At 38.7% G+C, this 21,726-nt stretch overlaps 1 protein-coding gene across 1 annotated transcript in view; it reads right to left on the bottom strand.

Moving 5' to 3' along the window:
• Nucleotides 1-18,617: 18,617 nt before the first annotated feature.
• The window catches only part of SPATA17 (spermatogenesis associated 17), a 93,246-nt gene continuing 90,137 nt past the window's right edge, over nt 18,618-21,726 (bottom strand). Inside the window, exon 11 of the mRNA XM_009994799.1 lies at nt 18,618-18,698. Coding sequence (XP_009993101.1) covers nt 18,618-18,698 — 81 coding nt within the window. The remainder of the gene's footprint in view (nt 18,699-21,726) is intronic.

Below are 21,726 nucleotides of genomic sequence, written 5' to 3'. Positions count from 1 at the left end.
CCTGCTGCAAGCCAGGGAGAAGAGCACAGAATTTAAAGGGAGAAGCAATGTGTGATGCCTGTATCCTCAAGCCCCGCACTCCATATGTCTGAGAATGAAAACATTACTTCCAAATGTACATTCCTTTAACAGGTTGAAGAAAAGTGACTCTTTCATCTCATTTTCTCAGGGGACATGATAATGTCTTCATCCAAATAAATATTCCTTTTCTGCAATGGTCTGCAGTGAAAAACAGCAAAGAAATCCCTTCTTCATAGTATTCAGTCAACTTTTTTTAAAACCAAACTGGAAAGGCCATTTCGGTGAACAGATTGAGGCAAGGGACACCAGAGTGAGGGATAGTGCTACTGGACCCCTTCTGCAGTGGCTAAACTACAAGGAAACCCTTGGCAAAGCCGAGCGAGAGAAACAAAGAGCGAGAGAAACTGAGAGAGTGAGTCAGTCCCAGCCCCAGTCCCTGGGTGGGGAGTGAGAGCTTCTGGGGAGCGGCAGCTCTGGCTCACCGTGGGCAGAGGCAAAGGGCCTGACCCCCTCAGGTAGAAGCAGCCCCTGGGGAGCGCGGTGACCAGGAGCAGCAAACAGGGCGTGGGGCGGTAGAAGGGCCTGGCCTGGCAGTTTGTGCGGGCAGGGTGTGCAGAGCAGGGCACGGGCCTGTTGGCTCAGGGTAAGAACTTGGCTAGTGATGATCCCCCCCTTGAAGAAGACCTAGCCATAGTGTCCACTTGGGCAAAAACCGTTGCCAGGAGGACAGTGGCAACCCAGACAGGGGTCCCTCTCAAGAATGCCGCTGTCCAGGTCTCTGGCTGCACAGAATGTCTCAGCCTGTCAGTCGTATCGGAGGAGAGCAGAGAGAACACCTGTGTGTGCTGTGACCAGGTGAATGATTTACTCAGCCCAGTGGCTGAGCTGGGAGAGGAGGTGGAAAGATTATGGAGTATCTGGGATTATGAAAGAGACATCGATGGTGCAATAATACCTTACCATCCTTGAGACAAAGCCTGAAGGTGGAGGCTTCACAAGAAGTAGAGGATTCTCTGCCTTCCTATCACCTGCCAGAGGTAGGGGACCTGAGAGAAGAGGGCAACTGGAAGCCAGTCCTTGCTTGAGGCAACAGGCAAACCCGCTCCTGGCTTCCCTCACCTTCACATGTGCCCTTACAGAACAGGTATATTGCCCTGGATCAGGAAAATCTGGTAACTGAGGTTACTGACAAAGGTCCATCCAAGGAGTTGCCAAGGCAGTCTGCCCCATGCATTAGGACTGTCTCTGCTAAGAACAAAAGGTAATTGTTGGAGGAGATTCTCTTTTGAGGGGAGCTGAGGTCCCCATATGCCAGCCAGACCCAGCCCTCAGGGAGTTCTGCTGCCTCCCTGGGGCCCAGGTTAGTGATGTTACTGAGAAACTCCCAGGTCTGGTGCAGCCCTCTGATTACTACCTGCTAGTGGTCATGCAGGTGGGCACTGATGAGGTTGCCAAGGCAAGTCCCAGGGTGATGAAAACGGATTTCAGAGAACCAGGCCAAATGCTTGCAGGACCAGGAGCACAGGTGGTCTTTTCCTCAGTTCCTTCAGTGGCAGCAAAAGCTGAAAGGACTAGGAAAACACAACTGATTAATGTATGGCTTAGAGGCTGGTGCCGTTGGATGAACTTTGGGTTTTTTGATCACGGAGATGTTTACAGGGCACCAGGTATGCTAGCAAACAATGGCATAGAGCTGTCAACAAGGGGGAAAAGGATTCTTGGCCAGGAGTTAGCAGGGCTCTTTGAGAGAGCTTTAAACTAGAATTGAAGGGGGTAGGGGACAAAACTTCTGGATGGTTTGATTTCCAGGACACCAGGCCTGCTGGCATTGGATGGGAAGACCCTGTCCTGCAGGAGTCAGCAGGGCTCATTCACAGAGCGTTAAACTAGATTTGAAGTGAGAGGGGTTGTGGCTGGGTTTGAACTAGTGGGGCATTGTTCTAGTATTAATGAAGGCCAGAAGGCCTCCCACGTCCCAAGGGTGCCACCAACGTGCTCAGCTTGCTCCCTGAAATGCCTGCCCACCAATGCAGGCAGCATGGGGAATAAACAGGAGAAGTTAGAAATCTGTGTGCACTCTTAGGGTTATGATCTTGTGGCAATTAAAGACACTTGATGGGACAGCTCACATGACTGGAATGTGGTCATGGATGGCTGTGTCCTATTAGGAAAGACAGGTCAGCAAAGCAAGGCAGTGGAGTTGCTCTTTATGTGAGAATGCAATTACAATGTATTGAGTTCTGTCCAGGGGCTGATGAGGAGCAAGTGGAAAGTCTGTGGATACGAATAAAGGGGTAGACTAGCATGGGTGATACAGTTGTGGGGGTCTATTACAGACCTCCTGATCAGGTCGAGGGAGTTATGAGGCTTTCTACAGGCAGCTGAAAACAGCCTTTGAATTACAGGCCTTGGTCCTCATGGCGTATTTTAATTACCCAGATATTTGCTGGAAAGCCTACACAGCCAGCCATTCACAGTCTAGGGGGTTCCTCCAGAGCATCAATGATAACTTCTCAATGCAAATGGTGGACAAAACAACTAGGAGAGGAGCACTGCTGAATCTTCTACTCACCAACAAGGAGGGTCTGGTTGAAGCAGTAAAGGTCAATGGCAGCCTTGGCTGCAGTGATCATGAGATGGTGGAGTGCAGGATCCTGTGTGGGAAGAACAGAATGCCCAGCAGGACCAGAATTCTGGACTTCAGCAGGGCCAACTTTAGCCTCTTCCATCAGTCATTAAGAGAAGTCCCATGGGACAGGGTACTAGATGGTAAAGGGGCTCAAGATAGTTGGTCAACATTTAGGGACCACTTCTTCCAAGCTCAGGATCAGGGCATCTCAATGGGTAGGAAATCAAGTAAGGGAGCCGGGAGACCCACACGGTTAAACAAGGAACTGCTGGGCAAACTCAAGTGGAAAAAGAGAATCTATGGATCATGGAAGGAGGGGCTGGCCACTTGGGAGGAATATAGGACTGTTGTCAGAGGATGTAGAGAAGCAATTAGGAAAGCTAAGGCCTCCTTGGAAGTAAACCTTGCAAGTGAGGTCAAAGACAATAGAAAGGACTTCTTCAAATACACAGCAGATAGAACAAAACACTAGAGGCAACATAGGCCCACTGCTGAATGAGGTGGGAGCTCTGGTGACAGAGGATATAAAGAAGGCAGAGGTACTGATGCCTTCTCTGCCTCTGTCTTTACTGCTGGAGACTCCCCCCAGGAGCCCCAGATCCCTAAGCCCCCTTCTTCTAGTCAGGATAAAGGAGGAATTTGCTGTGGCAGATGAAGGTTGGGTTAGGGATCAGTTAAGCAATCTGGACATCCATAAATCCATGGGTCCGGATGGAATACACCCATGGGTGCTGAGGGAACTGGCGGAGGTCATTGCTGGGCCACTGTCCATCATCTTTGGTAAGTCGTGGCAACAGGAGAGGTGCCTGAGGACTGGAGGGTAGCAAAAGTCACTCCAGTCTACAAGAAGGGCAAGAAGGAGGACCTGGGTAACTACAGACCAGTCAGCCTCACCTTCATCCCTGGAAAGGTGATGGAACAACTTGTTCTTGTCACTATCTCTAGGCATATCAAGGATGAGAGGGTCATTAAGGGCAGTCAACATGGTTTTACCAAGGGAAAGTCGTGTTTGACCAACCTTATAGCCTTCTATGAGGAAGTAACTAGGTGGCGAGATGATGGTAGGGCGGTAGATGTTGTTTATCTTGATTTCAGTCAAGCATTTGACACTGTCTCCCACATCATCCTCATAGATAAACTGAGGAAGTATGGTCTTGATAGTCAGGTAGTGAAGTGGATCATAAACTGCTTGAAAGGAAGAAGTCAAAGAGTAGTGGTCAATGGGACAAAATCTAGCTGGAGGTCAGTGACTAGTGGAGTCCCTCAGAGGTCAGTACTATATATTCAATATTTTCATCAATGACCTGGATGAGGGAACCGAGTGTTCCCTCAGCAAGTTTGCTGATGACACTAAGCTGGGAGGAGTGGCTGACACACCAGAAGGCTGTGCTGCCATTCAGTGAGACCTGGACAGGCTGGAGAGTTGGGTGGGGAGGAACTTGATGAAATGTAACAAGGGCAAGTGTAGAGTCTTGCATCTGGGGAAGAACAACCCCATGTACCAGTACAGGTTGAGGGCTGACCTGCTGGAGAGCAGTGTAGGAGAAAGGCACCTGGGGGTCCTGTTGGACAAACTAGTGGCTAGGGAAGAGTTCTGTAGAAAAGGAGCACAAATTTAGCATGAATCAACACAGTCAAACCTTAGAAAAGAAGCAAGCTTCCTACCAGGATACGTAACAGGAGTGTTGCCCATAACATATGTGATACAGTCCTCTTGTTCTGCTGAGCACAGCTAAGTCTGCATCTATGATGTTCAGTTTCTGAACATCATGTTTCATGTCTTTTGAGAGAGAAGTAGTCCTAAGAAAGGGAAACCAAATGATCAGAAGTCAAAAAAAGAAACAAAACAAAACAAGAAAAAAAAAAAGTAGGAAATATAGGAATGATCTTCCTACTTGTAAAAGGCACCTGGCAAGATAAACATTAAATAATAAAATAATAAAATAAAAGGAATAAACTATTCTCCATATCCTTGTGCCTTTGGTCAATAGAACAAAAAAATTACCAAGTTTAAATTGGAGCAATGGTGATTCAGACTTAAACATTAGGAGAAACTTTCAAACAACAAGGATAGTTAAACACCAGAATAGATTGCCTAGGGATGTTTTGGAATCTCTGTGATTGGAGCTTTATAAGAACAGGTTAGACAAACATCTGTCAGGAATGATTTAGGTATAGTTGATCTTGCCTTGGGGTAGGGGGATGAACTAAATGACCTCTAAAGGTTCCTTTCAGCCCTCTTTCCTATGATTCTATAAAAAATACACCAAATGATTGCATGTGGAATTGAATTTGGCACCTTTTAGTAAATCTCATTGTTTCTGCTTTTCTGTTGTTCACTTTGCAGTTCAGCCATGCTGAAGACTCCAGGTTTCAAAAAAAATCTTAAAAGCCTTTTTGATGCCAAGTAGTGCTTTGCTTTTTTTTTACACTGTTACATTTAATTAGGGTTTCTAATCAATCTTCTCTGTGTATTACGCTATATCCAGCCATCAGTGTTAATAAAATCTTTGCTTAGTTTAAAGACTCTCTGAAAGTTTTCATTTGGAAAGTGAGACCATCTGGCCTCTCTACCTCACCAGGATTAGATTCTGGGTAAAGTGTACTCCATCTGTTTCTGAGACTCATGTACATATTACACAGGAAGGTGTGCTAGGGCAAGACTACGGAGGGCTTTATTGCCAAGACAGCTGAAATACAGACGTGTTGGTGGAGAGAATCTCTTTGATACTTTCAGCACAAAAAATAAATATATTTATTTTTCAAAATGTTCTCAACATCTCTTCAGAGAAAGGGTTCTTTATTGCTTCTCATTGTGTGAGGTGCAGTCTTCCACTGAGAATATACCTCAATCCTGAACATATTTAGTTTAAAATACTGAAATGTAATACCTGTTCTACACTGGGGTTCCCATGAATGGTTCTTCAGCCTACCCTGGGTAGTGCTGAGGAGTCTTCAACAAATGTGTAATACTGGGAGCTATGGAACTGTGCTGCTGGCAGACAGTATGACTGTACAGAACAAGCCCAAGTATTTAAACAGTTTGTGAGCTTGGATAAGTTCAGTCCCACCTGCTTTTTCATTCGTTCATATCCCCTTAACACCCTACATATGGTGTCTGGCACCTCCTTGACTTTATTAAATAGGCAAATCAAAAGTTTTGATTTACTAAACAAAGTACAGTATGCTTTGCAAGTAGGAGTTTTGGCAGTTGTAATGCTTCCCCAGCTGTGGTTACAAGGTGATTTTAAAAAATGATCATACATCCAGAGGACTAGGTTTCCCAGTCTTCTTACAGTACTTACAGTATTTGGAGCAACCTTGTGGCTGAAGCCCCTATGATCTGGGTTCTGTTCCAGCCACAGCACACACCTCCACTTAGCCTCTGCCTTCATCTTGTTATTTGAAGAAGGCATAAAGCAGTAATCGGGCAGTCCCAATCACCTAACTGGCAACAGATGTTTGTTTTATCATTTTAGGTTCATTCCCATTTTTTGTTCTGGCTTAGGTTGGACTACATTAGAAAGATCCTATGAATTACTGTCCATGTAAAATTTTGGGTCAGTCATAGATTTCTGTCCATCACCAGGTAAAGATCAGGGTAAAAAGAACACTTTCCATAGCATTTTGATTAGAACAACTTGAAAGGTTTCATTGCTATTGCATATAAACACTATTTCTGATTTGACCTTGAACCACCAAATATACATTGACATCTAACAGGAATATAATTTTTCCAGATCTTTTTTTTTTTTTTCCAAATCCTTTGCCAGGGTCAATAGACCATAGGCAATGGAAAAATTCCACATCTTTTTGAGTTCTGATCCTTCATGACCAAAACCCAAGGAGACAAAAGAGGTGCAAAAAACCTTTGAACATCAAAACCCCTCCATTAAAAATGACCATGGGTATATTGAATTTCTTCCTCTTTTTTAATGTAACCCTATTTTGTTTGTGTGTTGTTTAGAAAAAAGAAAAATAAAATAAATTTTAAAAAAGCAGAATGAGAATTTAAAGAGATAAGTGTGACAATTTGGCTCCTGGATGCAAAGAACCATTAGCTACAACTTAGCTTCCTCAGCGTAGCCATTTAGAACCTCAAGTAGATAACAGTGACTTTCATTGATACTGACAGATTTATGGGGCCATCATTAAAAAAGAGCGAAGTGGCCTTGATCAATGGATGAAGCACATACTTGCTTTCCATCAATATCAGACATGCATCACTACTTTTCCTGCCCGTTCTTTTTTTTTGAAAAAAGATATAAATTGTGACCAAGGGAAGACTAGCTCTTCTCTTCAGGCTATAGTTTTCTTTGGAACAGACAGAGATCTGCACAAAAATCTGCTCTGGTCCATACCTTCCTCTTTTTTCATAAGTTCCACTTTAGGTCCCTAAATAAAGATTAGGATTATTTGGGCACCAATAGTGCCATTTTGGATTTTGGAAAAAAGCAACACAATCATTTTCTTTGACACATTAAATTGCAGACTGTATCTGTCTTAGAATCCATCACCAAGTTAACAAATACAAACAGGCTTCGTTATCAGAAGGGGCATCAGTAGGATCACAAGGATGAATAGATTATTTTCCACTTCTAATTCCAGTTGATGACATAGAAATAATTTTTCTCTTTATATAATGTTGTTTAGGTGTACTTCTTAAAGTCATCTCTGTCAGAAATAAATAAGTGTAAGAATATCCAATTTTGCAAACACTTTCAGCAACCCATCAAGAGGTTGCTGAAAATAAGCATATGGAGCTATAAACATATTCCTTCTACCACCAAGGTTCCAGGAGCAGTTCAAAGCAAGAGGCAGTAAACGCTTCCCAATAGTCCCAGTAAACCAAAGCAACCCATTGGGTTAGGCCCACAGCTGGGTCCCTATGCAGTGTTAACTGCCATCACTCTTCTGACTGACTGATTGCCTCAGCTGGCAATCTGTTCCCCGTTTCAGCTTGGTGCCCCATCACAGTCCCACTCCCAGAGAGGAAAACACATCTTCTGCATTAAGTTCCTTGGGACCTGCATATATTGCCAGACTCTTAAATTGGTCTTTTCTGAATTAAACTATTATGCTGCCTTTTGTGCAGAGCTGTGCTCTGGTAAGTTTCTAATGCTTTTTGAAATATGGGGCTACGCATTTTATAGCACAGATTGACTTCCATCTGTAAGGTACAAAATTGTCTGCAGAGAAGTTGAGAAGAACCAGAGAGACACGTGTATGAATCAACTCAGTAGGGAATAGTTCTATTTTGTCAGTGCACTCGTGTCCTCTGAATGCCATTTGAAACTGTTCCTTTTCCTTTTGCTTTTCCTTTTCAGTTACTTGTAAGTGCTCTTGTGCCTCAGATATATCCAGATTTGGATGAGGAAAAATATTCTAAAATCACTGTCATTGTCTACTCAGGAACCTGTTGGACATGAGCAGAAGAGCATTTCTGTGAATTTTAAGTCTTGCTTGTAAAGTCATTTTCTTCTGTTTATAAAATCTTCAGTACTTTTAAAGTCCTTTTGCCCTCTTTAATTTTTTTTTCTTGTCAGAGAAGATTATTTTTTTCTAAGATTAATCACTTATAAATTCTGCATAAAAAGTACCAAGACCTATCCCCTTACTCCTTGTTTCTAACTTCTAGATAGCAATAAAATACTTAATATTTGAATTTGTTTTCTAATTATATGTGACAATCTGAGTAACAGATCTATCAGCTAAATATGTTCTGGCTGTGAAGAGCCAGTTTATCAACATATTTTGAGAAAACAGCATGATTCCTTTTATTAGTGTAAAAAATGGGGCAGCCTACTAGTTTTCAAGCTCAGCTGAAGGTTAGTAGTGACTTGTTCAAGGTGAATCTTCTCTTAATCTATCTTTATGTACACATAATGAGAAGCAAACCTGAGTCTTTCAAATTTCAGCTGTTTCTCAGCTTTTCATATTTATAATAGAATCTGAGATTCCTGAGAAAGATTTCTCAAGAATCATTGGCACCAACATTGTTATTTTCTTCAAAAATGGATGTAAAACCACAGTTTCTTTTTAAATTATTAGTTCTGTCTATGTGCTGGGCTTTGAGAAAAAATACATTAATAAGACACCTATAATAGCTAGTAAACATTCACAAGACATAAATAAAAGTGTGGGATTTTTTCGAATTTCTTGAATTGTCAGAACCATTTTTTTTTTACCCATGCTAAGATAACCAGTTTTGTCAAAATCTACCCTTACTTTCTTAGCCAATTCTTTATTTGCTCTCAAAAGTGTGTGATGAAAGAACACATTTATGCATTTATTAATGCCTACAGCTAGAGTGGATTTGAAATTCTTTTGCATCTGAACACCTTTACGAGTTTGTCTTTATCAGTCTGATGTGGGAAGAGTGGAAGGAAAGACAAGTGAGAGGTGAGCATGTCTTATCAAATTCTGCTGATATTTGGAGCAATTGGTATCAAAAAGAGCCAGACAAGTAGGGAAAAAAAATAAATTATAGAAGACAGAAATAGAGATATCTGAAAGAGACAAATTTTATACAGTTCACTGCTGGGGATCCCAGAAGATAATGTTCTGGGAGAGATTTGCAAAAACTGTAATACTCTGTGAACTCAAATTGTTAGTGCACCGATCATCACACATGCTTGTCCTTAGTCATAATTTCAAAAAGCCTCCCACAAAAGGGCTGTATTTGTGCAATGTTCCTTTTTGCCTTCTTAAGTAGAAATGAGGGAACCTGGCAGAAATCCTCCCAGCCTGTGAAGATCCTCTCCCAGCTCTGGTACATACATGTTCCTACTGAGCAGCAATTGCCTAGCACATGCCATGTCTAACAAAGCTGTGAATTTCTAAATGCATGCACGTGGAACTACTGTGGCACTGTGAAGTTCCCCGTTGGTCACAGATTCAATTTTTTTTCTTTGTTATCATCAGAGAGATGTAAGTGGGTTAAATACTGATGCAGCAAAAGCACCTTGTCCTTTCAGCTGTGGTTATACTCTAGGAGGAATCATGCAGTCTTCACTGTAAAAAATATAGTATTAAAAAAGGAGACCTACACTTGAAAAACTTCCAAAAATCTTTAAGATTGTTATTACATTTATTATAACACAAATTATTTTATCTCAATACATAGTAGCTGTGAAGAATTAAATAAGCAGATGGGTATATTTTACAAGAAATTAATTACACAATCACTGCTTTCACAATACTAGAATATGCTGGTGGTCAAACGGATATAAAAAGTTCAGAACAACAGAAGCAAATATTCTTATTTTTTAACAGGAAACATTTTATTGCAAATGGTCAGATCTCACCATTCACTTATGCATTTGTAAAGTATAAAGTCACCAAAACCCTTCTGTGATCCTAGGTGTTCAGCAACAGCTGTGATACATATGACCATGAATGGAAATGAATGAGAGCTAAGTCATGTGTTAATCATTTCCAGAACTAGGTCAAACATAAGCTCTCTCTTGATGCTTACAGACACAGCAGTCTGTCACGGTCATCCTCTTCAGCAGTCGTTAGACTACAAGTGACAAACTAACAAGTTGCAGGAGCTGAAGCACCCAGTATCTACATGAAAAGTAGTCTTGGTCAGAATTCCTGCCTTCTCAGGGGAAACAATAAATTTCTAGTTTGTCTGTTATCACGGAGGTGTGGCTTTGAGTTACTGTGCTGTATAGATTAAGAGCAACTGCCATTACTGGCTTGCATTAAGCGGAGAGCAACTCACTATTCCTTGTCCAGGATAGTTTTTTCTCTTCCTTTTTCCTGTTTGAAGCCTAGATAAAATGTTCCCACTACTTGCAATACATGTCACTGGCTCGATTTCACAAGGAAGATTGTTTCTATGGTTCTTCTAGTCATTTCATTGGGTGCTTGTTTGCCCTAGTTCTTAAACTTTTCATACTGTCTTTTCCTTTTTAAATTAATTTCCTTTTCCTTTAGATTTGTTCAGCAAAGCAGCACACAAGGGTCCCTATCCCAGGTAGGGCACATGAACCATGTTGGAAAACCACGCCTGTCCTCCCAACGGACCTCTCCAAAATATGATGGGACAAGTTTTTAAATATAAGAAGTCTAGTGCTTTTCTGTATCTAGTTAAACACTGGAACAACCAAATACTTCACTGGAGGTGTAACTGATCATATTGATTATATATGACTTGGTAAGCAGAGCCTCATAATATGGATAGTTTAGGTAATCATCCAGACTAAGGGGAATTTATGGATGAAATTTGATTTTTAGAAACTACAGCTATCATTAAATACATTGATACATTCTGAATGAGATTAAGATGCAAACTGCTCAGTCAGACCAATTGCTGCAAAATGTTCACATTTATTGCACTGTCCTATGTATCTTCAGGGCACTGGGAGAAATCAGACAGACCTTTCTGTTTTGAAGAAATGTTTAGATGTTGCTTAAAAGCCACACTGAGTGCTTTAGACTACTCCATTTGCTCTGTTGTCTAGAGCAAAAGATTGATGGCAAACCTATTCTCATCTCATCTGCAGATGGCAACACTTTGTGGTCGAGGAAATATAGGATCTTTAGAAGGACAGAAATCTTACAGATTCGAATTTCTTGAAGATTTGAACTTTTTAATCCCAATTAATCTTTACCTAGTTTCCCTGAAGGTTTTTTTAAGCCCTTATTACCATAAACTAGAGGTATCCTATCTCACAGGAGAAACAACAAGTGGGAGGAAAACAAAGATCAAGCACAGAAACAAAAGGAAAAGGGTGAATGATTCCTTACAGGTATACAGGAAACACACCTGTCTGGCATACAGCTTTGGATAATAGGAAAAATGAAGCCAGCAAATGTCTTCTGAAGTCACCAGAGACCTAGAGGCTGACTGCTTGGTATCTGAAACACAGCTGACTACACATTCTTATTCAAAACTACTAGGCTTGTGTAAGATGGTTATTGCTGCAAAAACAAAGTATAAGCAGTCTGTTTCATATTTTTTACATACTGTGCATATTTGCACCCCTTAGTAATGATTCACTAACCCAGATTTTGGTCAAAATACCAGTAAGAAAAAAAACACAACAGTAATCCTACTCAAGGGAGAGGAGTTACATTAAGGGCACATTAAAATAAAATCTAGCACCTATTTTGCTTATGTATGAGTTATCATAAACTTACAGATCTACTCTTTATTTCCTTCTTCACGTATCTTACCACTGAGTAGCTCAGTCTTTTTATAAATCTGAAGAAGATATGATTAACTGGAAGAAAATTTGTCAGCAGAAGACACAATGAAATCAAATGAAGCATGTGAACAAGGAATCACCACCATATCATGACACAAAGTTAGAGAGTGAGAAGGTAACTTAACCTGACCTCACCTTCTTCTTACAATAATACACAAGAAGCATGTCTTTCGAATTTATAAGCACTGTCCCTTTTTAAAAATGGCCTCATTGTGATGTGAGCATGCACAGACTGCAATTACAAGTGCTCTTATTTCTACCATGAACAGATATGCAGAACGTAGAACATTGAGTTTTTGATGTTGTTAAATATCTTAGCCCAGTAAAAACAAACTTATAATTTATTAGACCCAAAGTGATTAAGAGTAAGAAATGGGGTTCAGTTTGGGATTATTCTAATATAGTTTATATGTGTTATTAACTGTTGTAATAGTCCAAACCTGCATGTGAGGATGCAATCTTGTCACACATACAATAGCACCAGTGAATGAATTTTTATTTAACTAAAACTTATATATGTGGAGTCTCAATATTTTTTTCTTGAAGCACCTGCTTGATTTATCTCAACAGATTTCTGCACTTAGGAATTTCTTAGCCAAAGATTCTCAAAGGAAGCAGTTTAATGCAAACTCTCAATATGTCACATTTTGGCAGTGATTGCTTAATGCAGCAGTGCACTAATGAATTGCTCCACTGCATCCTCTGATCATGAATATGAATCGGACTACTATAAACTGAACTCAATGTACTGATAAGTGACTGTACCTGATTGTGCCAGCAGCCAGATGATTTTCTCCTTAATGAGCTGAACTATTAAAAGATGGAAGAATACAAAGCCAAGCCTGCTTTGCATTGTCTGAGCTTCTTCGCTGACTTTTCCAAGCCTAACAGAAACCTTTGTCAACTTGTGAAAGAAAATTCACCAGAAAAACAATATTGTAAAAATGTAATTGAGACAAATAAAAGCTTTGAGGCTCAAATTCTGTTTCCGATTACATGGATGTGATTTCTTTGTGGTTGTAGTTTTTTAATATGTGGTAATCCAGATTTTAAAATTAAGAAATTATGCACATCCTCTGCTTTTCATTCTCTGCTATTCTGAGTACAGAAGCCCCCGGCTCCCTGTGAAAAGAAGAGCTCTGCACCTTCTGAAAACTCTACTATGCAGAAGTTCTAAATTCATTAAATTGAGGACCATGGATTTATGAAAGGGATGTTGCAAACACATAGAATCATAGAATCATAGAATCCTAGGGGTTGGAAGGGACCTCGAAAGATCATCTAGTCCAACCCCCCTGCCAGAGCAGAGTCACCTAGAGTACATCACACAGGAACGCATCCAGGTGGGTTTTGAATGTCTCCAGTGAAGGAGACTCCACAACCTCCCTGGGCAGTCTGTTCCAGTGCTCTGTCACTCTCACAGTAAAAATTTTTTTTCGGATATTCACCTTGAACCTCCTATGCTCCAATTTGCACCCATTACCCCTTGTCCTATCACTGGTCATCACTGAGAAAAGCCTAACTCCATCTCCCTGACACTCACCCCTTACATATTTGTAAACATTGATGAGGTCACCCCTCAGTCTCCTTTTCTCCAAGCTAAAGAGACCCAGCTCCCTCAGCCTTTCCTCATAAGGCAGATGTTCCACTCCCTTAATCATCTTTGTGGCTCTGCGCTGGACTCTTTCGAGCAGTTCCCTGTCCTCCTTGAACTGAGGGGCCCAGAACTAGACACAATATTCCAGATGCGGCCTCACCAATGCAGAATAGAGGGGGAGGAGAACCTCTCTTGACCTACTAACGACACCCTTTCTAATGCACCCCAGGATGCCATTGGCCTTCTTGGCCACAAGGGCACATTGCTGGCTCATGGTCATCCTCCTGTCTACCAGGACCCCCGGTCTCTTTCACCTACACTGCTCTCCAGCAGGTCAGCCCCCAACCTATACTGGTACATGGTGTTTCTCCTCCCCAAATGCAAAACTCTACACTTGCCCTTGTTGAACTTCATCAGGTTTCTCCCTGCCCAACTCTCCAGCCTGTCTAAATCTCTCTGAATGGCACAGCCTTCTGGTGTGTCAGCCACTGGAATAACAGTAAACTTAATTTATTTTTTTTTAAATGTGAACGCTTTCAGAGTCTTATTCAATGTCAAGCATTGAAATTTCAAGCTCCGCTATTGTTTACAAGCATCACCATTTTGCTTTGCAGTTTAAATATGGCCACAGCTCAGCTGGAGAACACTTCATTAGAAAACCAGAATGAGGCATCTAGAGAAGTAGTGGAGCTCCTAAGGGTTCTAGGTGTCTGATCCCATAGAAATGTGAAGTGTGGCTTATTTAAAAAAAAAACCAAAAAAACCCCAAAAAACCCTCTTGCTTGAAAGCTACAGCATCATATTTGGACCAGATTAAGTATGTGGTCAACAATATTGTGGCAATTGTGCCTCTAGAGGGCATTACAAGCTAAATGTTTTCTCAGACAAGTGGGGAGAACACCTTGGATCAGCCTTGAAGGTAATTCTTAAATTGCCTAAAATAAGAGATATTCTGTGTTTACAACATCAGCTATGTAGGTGCCAAATGAAATTACTGGGATACAAAACTGTAAGATTCTTAATCCACTGAGTAACAGCAGATAGTTTTGATAAGACATTACCAGAAATTTCTAAAATCCTTGAGACTTCTCATGATGTGATGTGTTATGTTCAACTTTCTGCACATTGCTGTTCCATTTTAATGTCTTTGTCTGCATGCTTTTTATGGGAGCTGTGATCCTCAGTGGTGGTTAAACCCAAAGACCATTGGTCATTAGCACAGAGGGTTTGAATCCTTAGTATCTGGCATGTAGGAGACCCTATCTGATGCAGAAATGACTAACACTATCATTTGACTCTCTCGAGGTCTATATGATCTATAGAAATTGCTCAGACATCTGTGGACATTGAAGTATTAAGTCCCATGATTTTTATGCATTACACAAAGATACCGAAGTGACACACCAGAAATACTCTGTCAGAGAGCTGGCATGACAGGTCCTTCTCAGTAAGTGCTGCTTCCTAAAGGAAAGAATAAGCCTCTTCAGCCATACAGTTTGAAAAAGAGTATCTTTTTTTTTTTTTTTTTTCCTCGTGCACATGGAAAAATCAGTAGAAATTACAAAAAAAATATACGTGTTTCAGTGGCTGAAAAGCAAGGATGGTGCATGTCTTCATGTTGAAGGCCCTATATTTTTATTGCAGAAAACAGCAACCTGGTCGCTCAGGCATAGTTTGGCTATGTATGTTTTACTGTTCATATTTGTTGAACTCTAATTGACTGAAATACATTTAATGGGGCAATTAGAGTAATTACATTTCTTTTTTTTCTGAAGATCAATGTAGAAATTCTTATTTTTGTCTGCTTTTTGGCATTGCAGTGGTTCTTTTTGACTTCTAGTTTGCTAAATGCCAACTATATTTCAAAGAGGCTACATATCTTCCAGGCTCATTAAGTTCTCTGACTCCATTTCAGACTTACAGAGTGTTCCTTTCCTGGTGCCTCTATCTATACCCATTCTGTATTAAGATTTTGTACTGTGAGAATAGATTGCAACATCTATTAACCAGAATAATCTTCTCTAAAGTACATTCCATTCAGTATTGGAGTGTTATATGAAAAAAAACCAACATAATTTTGTTAATAATGAAAACCTACAATAAATAGAATATTAAGAATACCTTACCGAAGTATATTATAAAAAGAAATACAATAATTACAAGTGATATGGTAAAACATACCAAAAAGAAAGATAAACAGGAGTAAAGTAAAATCACACAATCACTTAGTGTTTATATTGATAGACTGGTTACATAATGACATCATAAAAATTCTCACTGTTTTGTTCACTGTATTATCACAGTGAATAAAAATATCAAAATTTTAGTGTTAACTTGCTTTTAAGTTTGCTACATGCACAATTTTTTATTTAAACAAGAAAGCAAAATAAAATTTTATTTGCCAGACACATTCACTTGCTTGCCACAAAGGGTAACCAAATGGAAATGGTAGTATGTCCCAGTTGCAGAAATTAGCTCCATCCCAGGGCTAAATTTTATCATTTGTCTCTTTACATATACACTGCAGAGTTGCTAGCATTTACTGCTAAATTATTTTTTTAATCATTCATGATGTCCAATTACTCTACATACTGTTCTCCCCTGAGCTATATTATGGAAACTGAGCTTCTTTTGTAATCAAGGGAGTCCAACATACTGAAGGTATCCCAAGACCAAGTTCTTAAATTATTACTAGCTGTTCCTTTTAATATTGGGAATTTTCTCTATCAGCCTTATCCATATATAGAAAAAAATGTCCAGGCAGGTTCTCTAACCGATGCTCACAAAGGTTCCCGGGCTGTGTAGCACCTGGATGAGAGTTAAAGCATTAAAAAAAAAAAAAGAAAAGTCAAGATCCTTCTAAAGTCTTCTAAAGTTTCATAGATTGATATGCTTTTATATTTAAAAATCTCTTCAAGCTAAACCTCTGTTCGCTCTCTACATGTGTTTTTATGCAGTTTAGAAGAGTAATAAAAATAATAGTGTCTCTATATAATGAAAGGATTGGTAAGGTTCCCACTGTAATTACCAATGTAATTACCAAATGGCTTGCATAAATGTACTGAATAAGTGAATAAATGCTAGTGTACTTAATGAGAAATTAAATTATTCTAGGATTATAACGTGGCCACACAAAATAGTCTGAATGTTATATGCCTATGAATTACATACATTCTATGGCAACTCCAGCTAAAGCACTGGATTCTCTAAGAAAGAGAAAGAACCCCAAAAATCTAAACCTGGCAGGTAATATGATTATTACTTTATTAATTATGTGGATGTTTATTTATCTAATAAAATGACCAGACCTAATTTTGTGTAAGAAGATTTCTAGGATGAAGCTATGTGCTTAGAAACAATGGTGATTGTATTTCTTCAGGGGAGGAAAAGTGTGCATGTATCAAATAATTAAAACAAGAAGTGTTTGGTTTAACCTCCATCTGTGCTCCAGACCCACAGCTATGAGCACTGCTGCCAGTGCAGCGCTACTCTGCAAGGTGGGCTTTGTTTAGTCCTGGGGTCAGAGATACTGAAAGGAAGAAATAGAAAGATAGATTAATCTGTTGGAGGTACTGCCATTTCCAATTGGACTGATGGGAAACTGTGGTATGAAGTTAAAAGAGGCAACACCAGGCAAATTACTTTGATGAACTGCCTTAAAGCTGAAGCAATCAGATAGATAGCTCTCACATATAAAAATTACTGTGGCATCTTCATTCAACAACAGTTTTGCACAAGTATCTCCTGTTCAATCCCTTGCATGAGCAACTGAAGCACTCTGATATATTTGATCAGATTAACTGTTATCGAGGAGACTCAGCTACTGAGGTGGCTGCTCCTTACTTCCCAGAGTTAATTTCTCATTGCCATGGAGGAGAAAAGACTTTTCAAGGCTTGAAAATTACAAACTCTAGAAAGTAACAACACTACAGCCCTGCGCCTGCACTCGCAACCTACTGTAATGGTATTGAATGTGCCTTTATTCTTGTGCATGATAGCAGTCAAACTTTTTCACATAGGCTGACAGCTAAAAAACTGCAGAAGTGAAATTTGTGACTCCTGGTTCAGAAAGTGTTCATAAAAGCAGAAATCAGATGGAGGTTTCCTGCACATTTGTAGATGTGCAGAACAAAGAATCTCTAAGAAAAATCAGTAATTAAAAGCCTACCATTGAGTATCTGATTTGAATACTATATACAGATATATTTTATACAAATATAGTCAAATGATATGAGAAGCAAACAAGGTATCCTAGAGAATTCTGCATAAAACTCCTGTAAAAATTCTCTCTCAAAAATTTAAGAATTTGCTTATGATTTGCTCTAAAGAAATGCTGAAGTCTTCCCATGATATTTAATTTTTTGAGTCTTTTTAAGTTAATGGGCTCTGAAGATATTAAGTATTCAGCATTCTGCAGGATTGTATGCAAGTGAAAATGGCAAACAAAGATCAGATTTGTGTCATCAAATGTGTTCTTTGCCAAGCATCACATGATTATGTTCCCATGTATCTGTCTGCTTAATGTAGGACTAGGAGTAAATACACAACTATTGAAAAAAACATTTAAGTAGGCATAGAGAAACTGATCTAATAATAAGGTGTGTGTGTCACTACAACATTACTTTTGCAATACTGATGTTACATCAACCACAGAAGAGCAAATTAGTGTCTTCTGTGTAAACAGCCTATCCTGTCCTAACACTGAAAATTATGAACAATGATGAACCAGATATATTTATAGTTGCGACAAAAAAGCAACAGAGGCAAGTTTTATACTTTTTTTCTTTTTTTTTTAGTGTTAACCTCACTTACAAATCTGTAATAAATACAATGTGAATCCCAGACTTTCACTTGAGTACTCTGGTTTTTTTATTCTAAAGGATTTAGATTAAACAAAATACAGCATTTTCAGAAATAATTTTCCTAGTATAATACCTTTTTTTTTTTTCAAAATCAGAAAAAAAATGTATTAAGATTGGAAGCTGTATTGCTTAAAGATCAACCTAAATTAACACTAGTTCAGACATAGTATGCATCGCTTTACAGAAAGAATACTTTATGGGACATTCAGGCAACATATTGCTGTGCATTTGCTGAAGTACATTTATTGATTACTTATCAGATGTTTTATATTGTGTACTTTACAAGATGATTAGACTATTTGCCCAGCTCTGGAATAAGTTTTTCCGAACTTCTCAAAGACAACAATCGATGGTAACACTGTTCGAAAGTCCTAAAGAAACAAGAGAGATTAAAAAATTGTAAGTTTGGCTTTCATAGTTTTACCTTTTTATTTCACAGCATTTTAGAGCTCTAGATACTGCCTTCCAGTTAAATTTAATTGTATGAGGCAGAATGTACGTTATGCAAAATAATACATATGAAACATACTTTATCCTGTAATATGTACATTATTTTGAAGAAGAGCAAAACAATCGAATTACTCAATCACAAGTAAATATGTAAATTAAACTCTAAGTAACTATAGGCACTGCAAAAATTTTCTGCTCCAAAACCTGGATTTTACAGGCTTTTGTGAGTCATGGTACACAAAATTATATTCTGCTCCCTGTCAACCCAGTAAGTTAAAGACAACAAGGTATCTTTGCAGTATTTTATTTTTTTTACCTTTTTTAACAGTATAACCTGGTTATCAAATTACCTCCATGAGAAACTATTAAAAAGTGAATATGTATTAAATAATTAATCTATTAATAATAATTAATAATAATTTAATAATTGTAATTAATAATTGTAATTCATATTGTAATTAAGCTGATTACGAGTTCTGGTAGAAAAAATACAAGCACCATGGTTCTTGAACGCTATTTTTTTCCCAGGAAGTTATTGGTTATTACATTCAATTTTTTAAAATGGAAATGCTGACAAATTTAATTTGAAGAGAAACAGAAGTGAACCTGTGCCTTAAGAGTACAATGTTAATACAGAAAACAAAGAGGAAAGTAAAAGAAGTAGTGTAAATAGTATTTTGATCTAGCTACTTACTAATAAGTGCTATGGTAAATTATTAGCAGGTTCATGGTTTTTCAGATCAAAGTTTTAAAGCATTCTTAATAAAATTATTTTCTTTGACCCTTAATTACTGGGAATAGTATCAGCAATACAAAATATTTATTTTTCATTATTTTTTTCCCCTTTCTGAAAGTAACATGCCACAGATGAATCATCAGCTTTCCAGGATCTGATTATTAATTTTTAAGAAGTTGGTCTGAAAACTTTCTGTTGTTTTTAATGGTCAATGTGATGCCCAGTGAAAGTGCATGGAGATTCAATGTCTTCATAAAATATCTGAGGCCATGAGTGAACGAAAGCTAAAATTTTTACTTTTCCAACATATTTCACAATTGGGAAGGTTTTGTTTTCTCTCAAAAACAGAATGGTTTTAGGTTGGTTGCTTTCTTTTTTTCTGAAAAGTGTTATGAAATAGAATTATCATCCTCTGGATAATTGGATTTAGCTACTTCACAGACCACAGTTCAGCTAAATCTCCATAAACAGACAGAGCAACTATGACTTCTGGTAAGCATCACGCAAATACTGACATGGCCAACTTGAGTTTCATCTGCACTGCGTATCACCAACTGTGACCATTTAATTTCTTACATCTCAAACTTGAAGTTCTTTGTTATGATTCCTCCAGCATTCTCGTGCACAAATTTTAATATAGCAAGGTAGACATATACAATCAAAATTAAATATTCCCTGTGTGGCATGAAAGTGAGTACTGTTCCATTGTTAACTGTTCACAAGATTTCATTCGTAATGTTTTTCTACATCTGGTACTGCCCAATTTCTTACCCAACAGAAACAGCATATTTGCATGTTTTCATATTTTACCTGAAGAATGACCAAAATTTTTACTTTTCATTGTGTGTTTGGCATCACAAGCACATTCTTATAAGAGGAAAAGTTGTCTATATTATTATTCCAATAAATACTATTATAACTCTAGCATAACTGCATATAGTTTCCTGTTAAAGTGAAGCTAGTTATATTTAATTCACTAAATTCACCAGACTAATATTGTTCATGGGAATGGAAAAAACACCAGCTCTAGTTGCCATGAAAGCAAACATATAATGCAGCTATAATTTAGGATTAAGCAGAAATTGAGAGCAGAATTCAGTATCCTTTACTTTGAAAATAAGAAGTATGTTTTTAATTTACATGCAGGACAGCTATTTACAGTTTAACAAAAAAATCCAGTTAACTTGGGATGAGATGGGCAAAGCAGTAAAAGGTGCACACCCCCCACATCAGAATAAAATCAGAAATGGCAAGTCTGAGCATTGAAGAAGTCTTCATTTGCTAGAGCAGACGGCTTTTGCTATTAGGATGCCTGGCCAAACAAAAACAATTGGCTGCCAAAATTAGCTCCTTGGGACGATTTAGGAGCCTTTGAAGTGAACAGTTTTTTGAGCTGGAACTAAGCCCAGGTCCAGCTTCAAACTCAAATCAAAATGACAAAGAGGAAATTTTCTGTGCCACACGCCCCCTCAGTGTAAGATTACTTTGGGTTGGCAGCTGTACTGTTTATCTTGTTATTTAAGGCTATTTCACTAGATACTCACAACTGAGCATTTAAACAACTGGCTCCGATTATGACGACAGCAGTTGTGTTTTCATTTAGGAAACATCACACAGTCTGATAGATAAACCGAAGTGCTGCTGGCTTTACCGTTAGATTAATTAAAGAAGTTTAGATAGTATACTAGATAAATGTTCCAAAGCATGCATATAAAATTTAAATATTTTTTTAGGAAAAGAACCCCAGCAATTTCTGTATTTGAAAAATATAAATTTTAATCAGATTTCAACAGCGTGAGGAAGTAAGGCATAAAAATACCACTTGGTCTTGCAGGATCTACCTCACATTGCTGTAGAGAGTATCCTACTGTATCATTGCACCAGTGAAAAGGGGAGGGAATTGGAATCCTTTTATAGCTTCAAGAACAGAAGTTGAGTGGTGAATAACTGGCTGCTTAAAAATTACTTTCACCACTAGTCCCTCATAGTTAGCAGCTGAAATTAATTACCTTACAAATATGAACTCCCACATATTGGCGAGACTGACCCTACAATTTCACAATCTCAGGATCATAGGAGCATGGAGCTGAGCTTTAAGGAATTTTTCCACAATGCCTTCTTAAATCATGCCATATAATTCTCAGCATCAGAGACCTGTAATTCTCAGGACCGAGACCTATTTTTAAATTCCTAAATGAAGTTAATATAAGACT

The sequence above is a fragment of the Chaetura pelagica genome, unplaced genomic scaffold (assembly GCF_000747805.2).
Source record: "Chaetura pelagica isolate M959 unplaced genomic scaffold, ChaPel_1.0 scaffold2, whole genome shotgun sequence".
Taxonomy (NCBI): Eukaryota; Metazoa; Chordata; class Aves; order Apodiformes; family Apodidae; genus Chaetura; species Chaetura pelagica.
The sequence above is the reverse complement of the archived record's forward strand: the minus strand, read 5'-3'. Positions and strand labels throughout refer to the sequence as shown.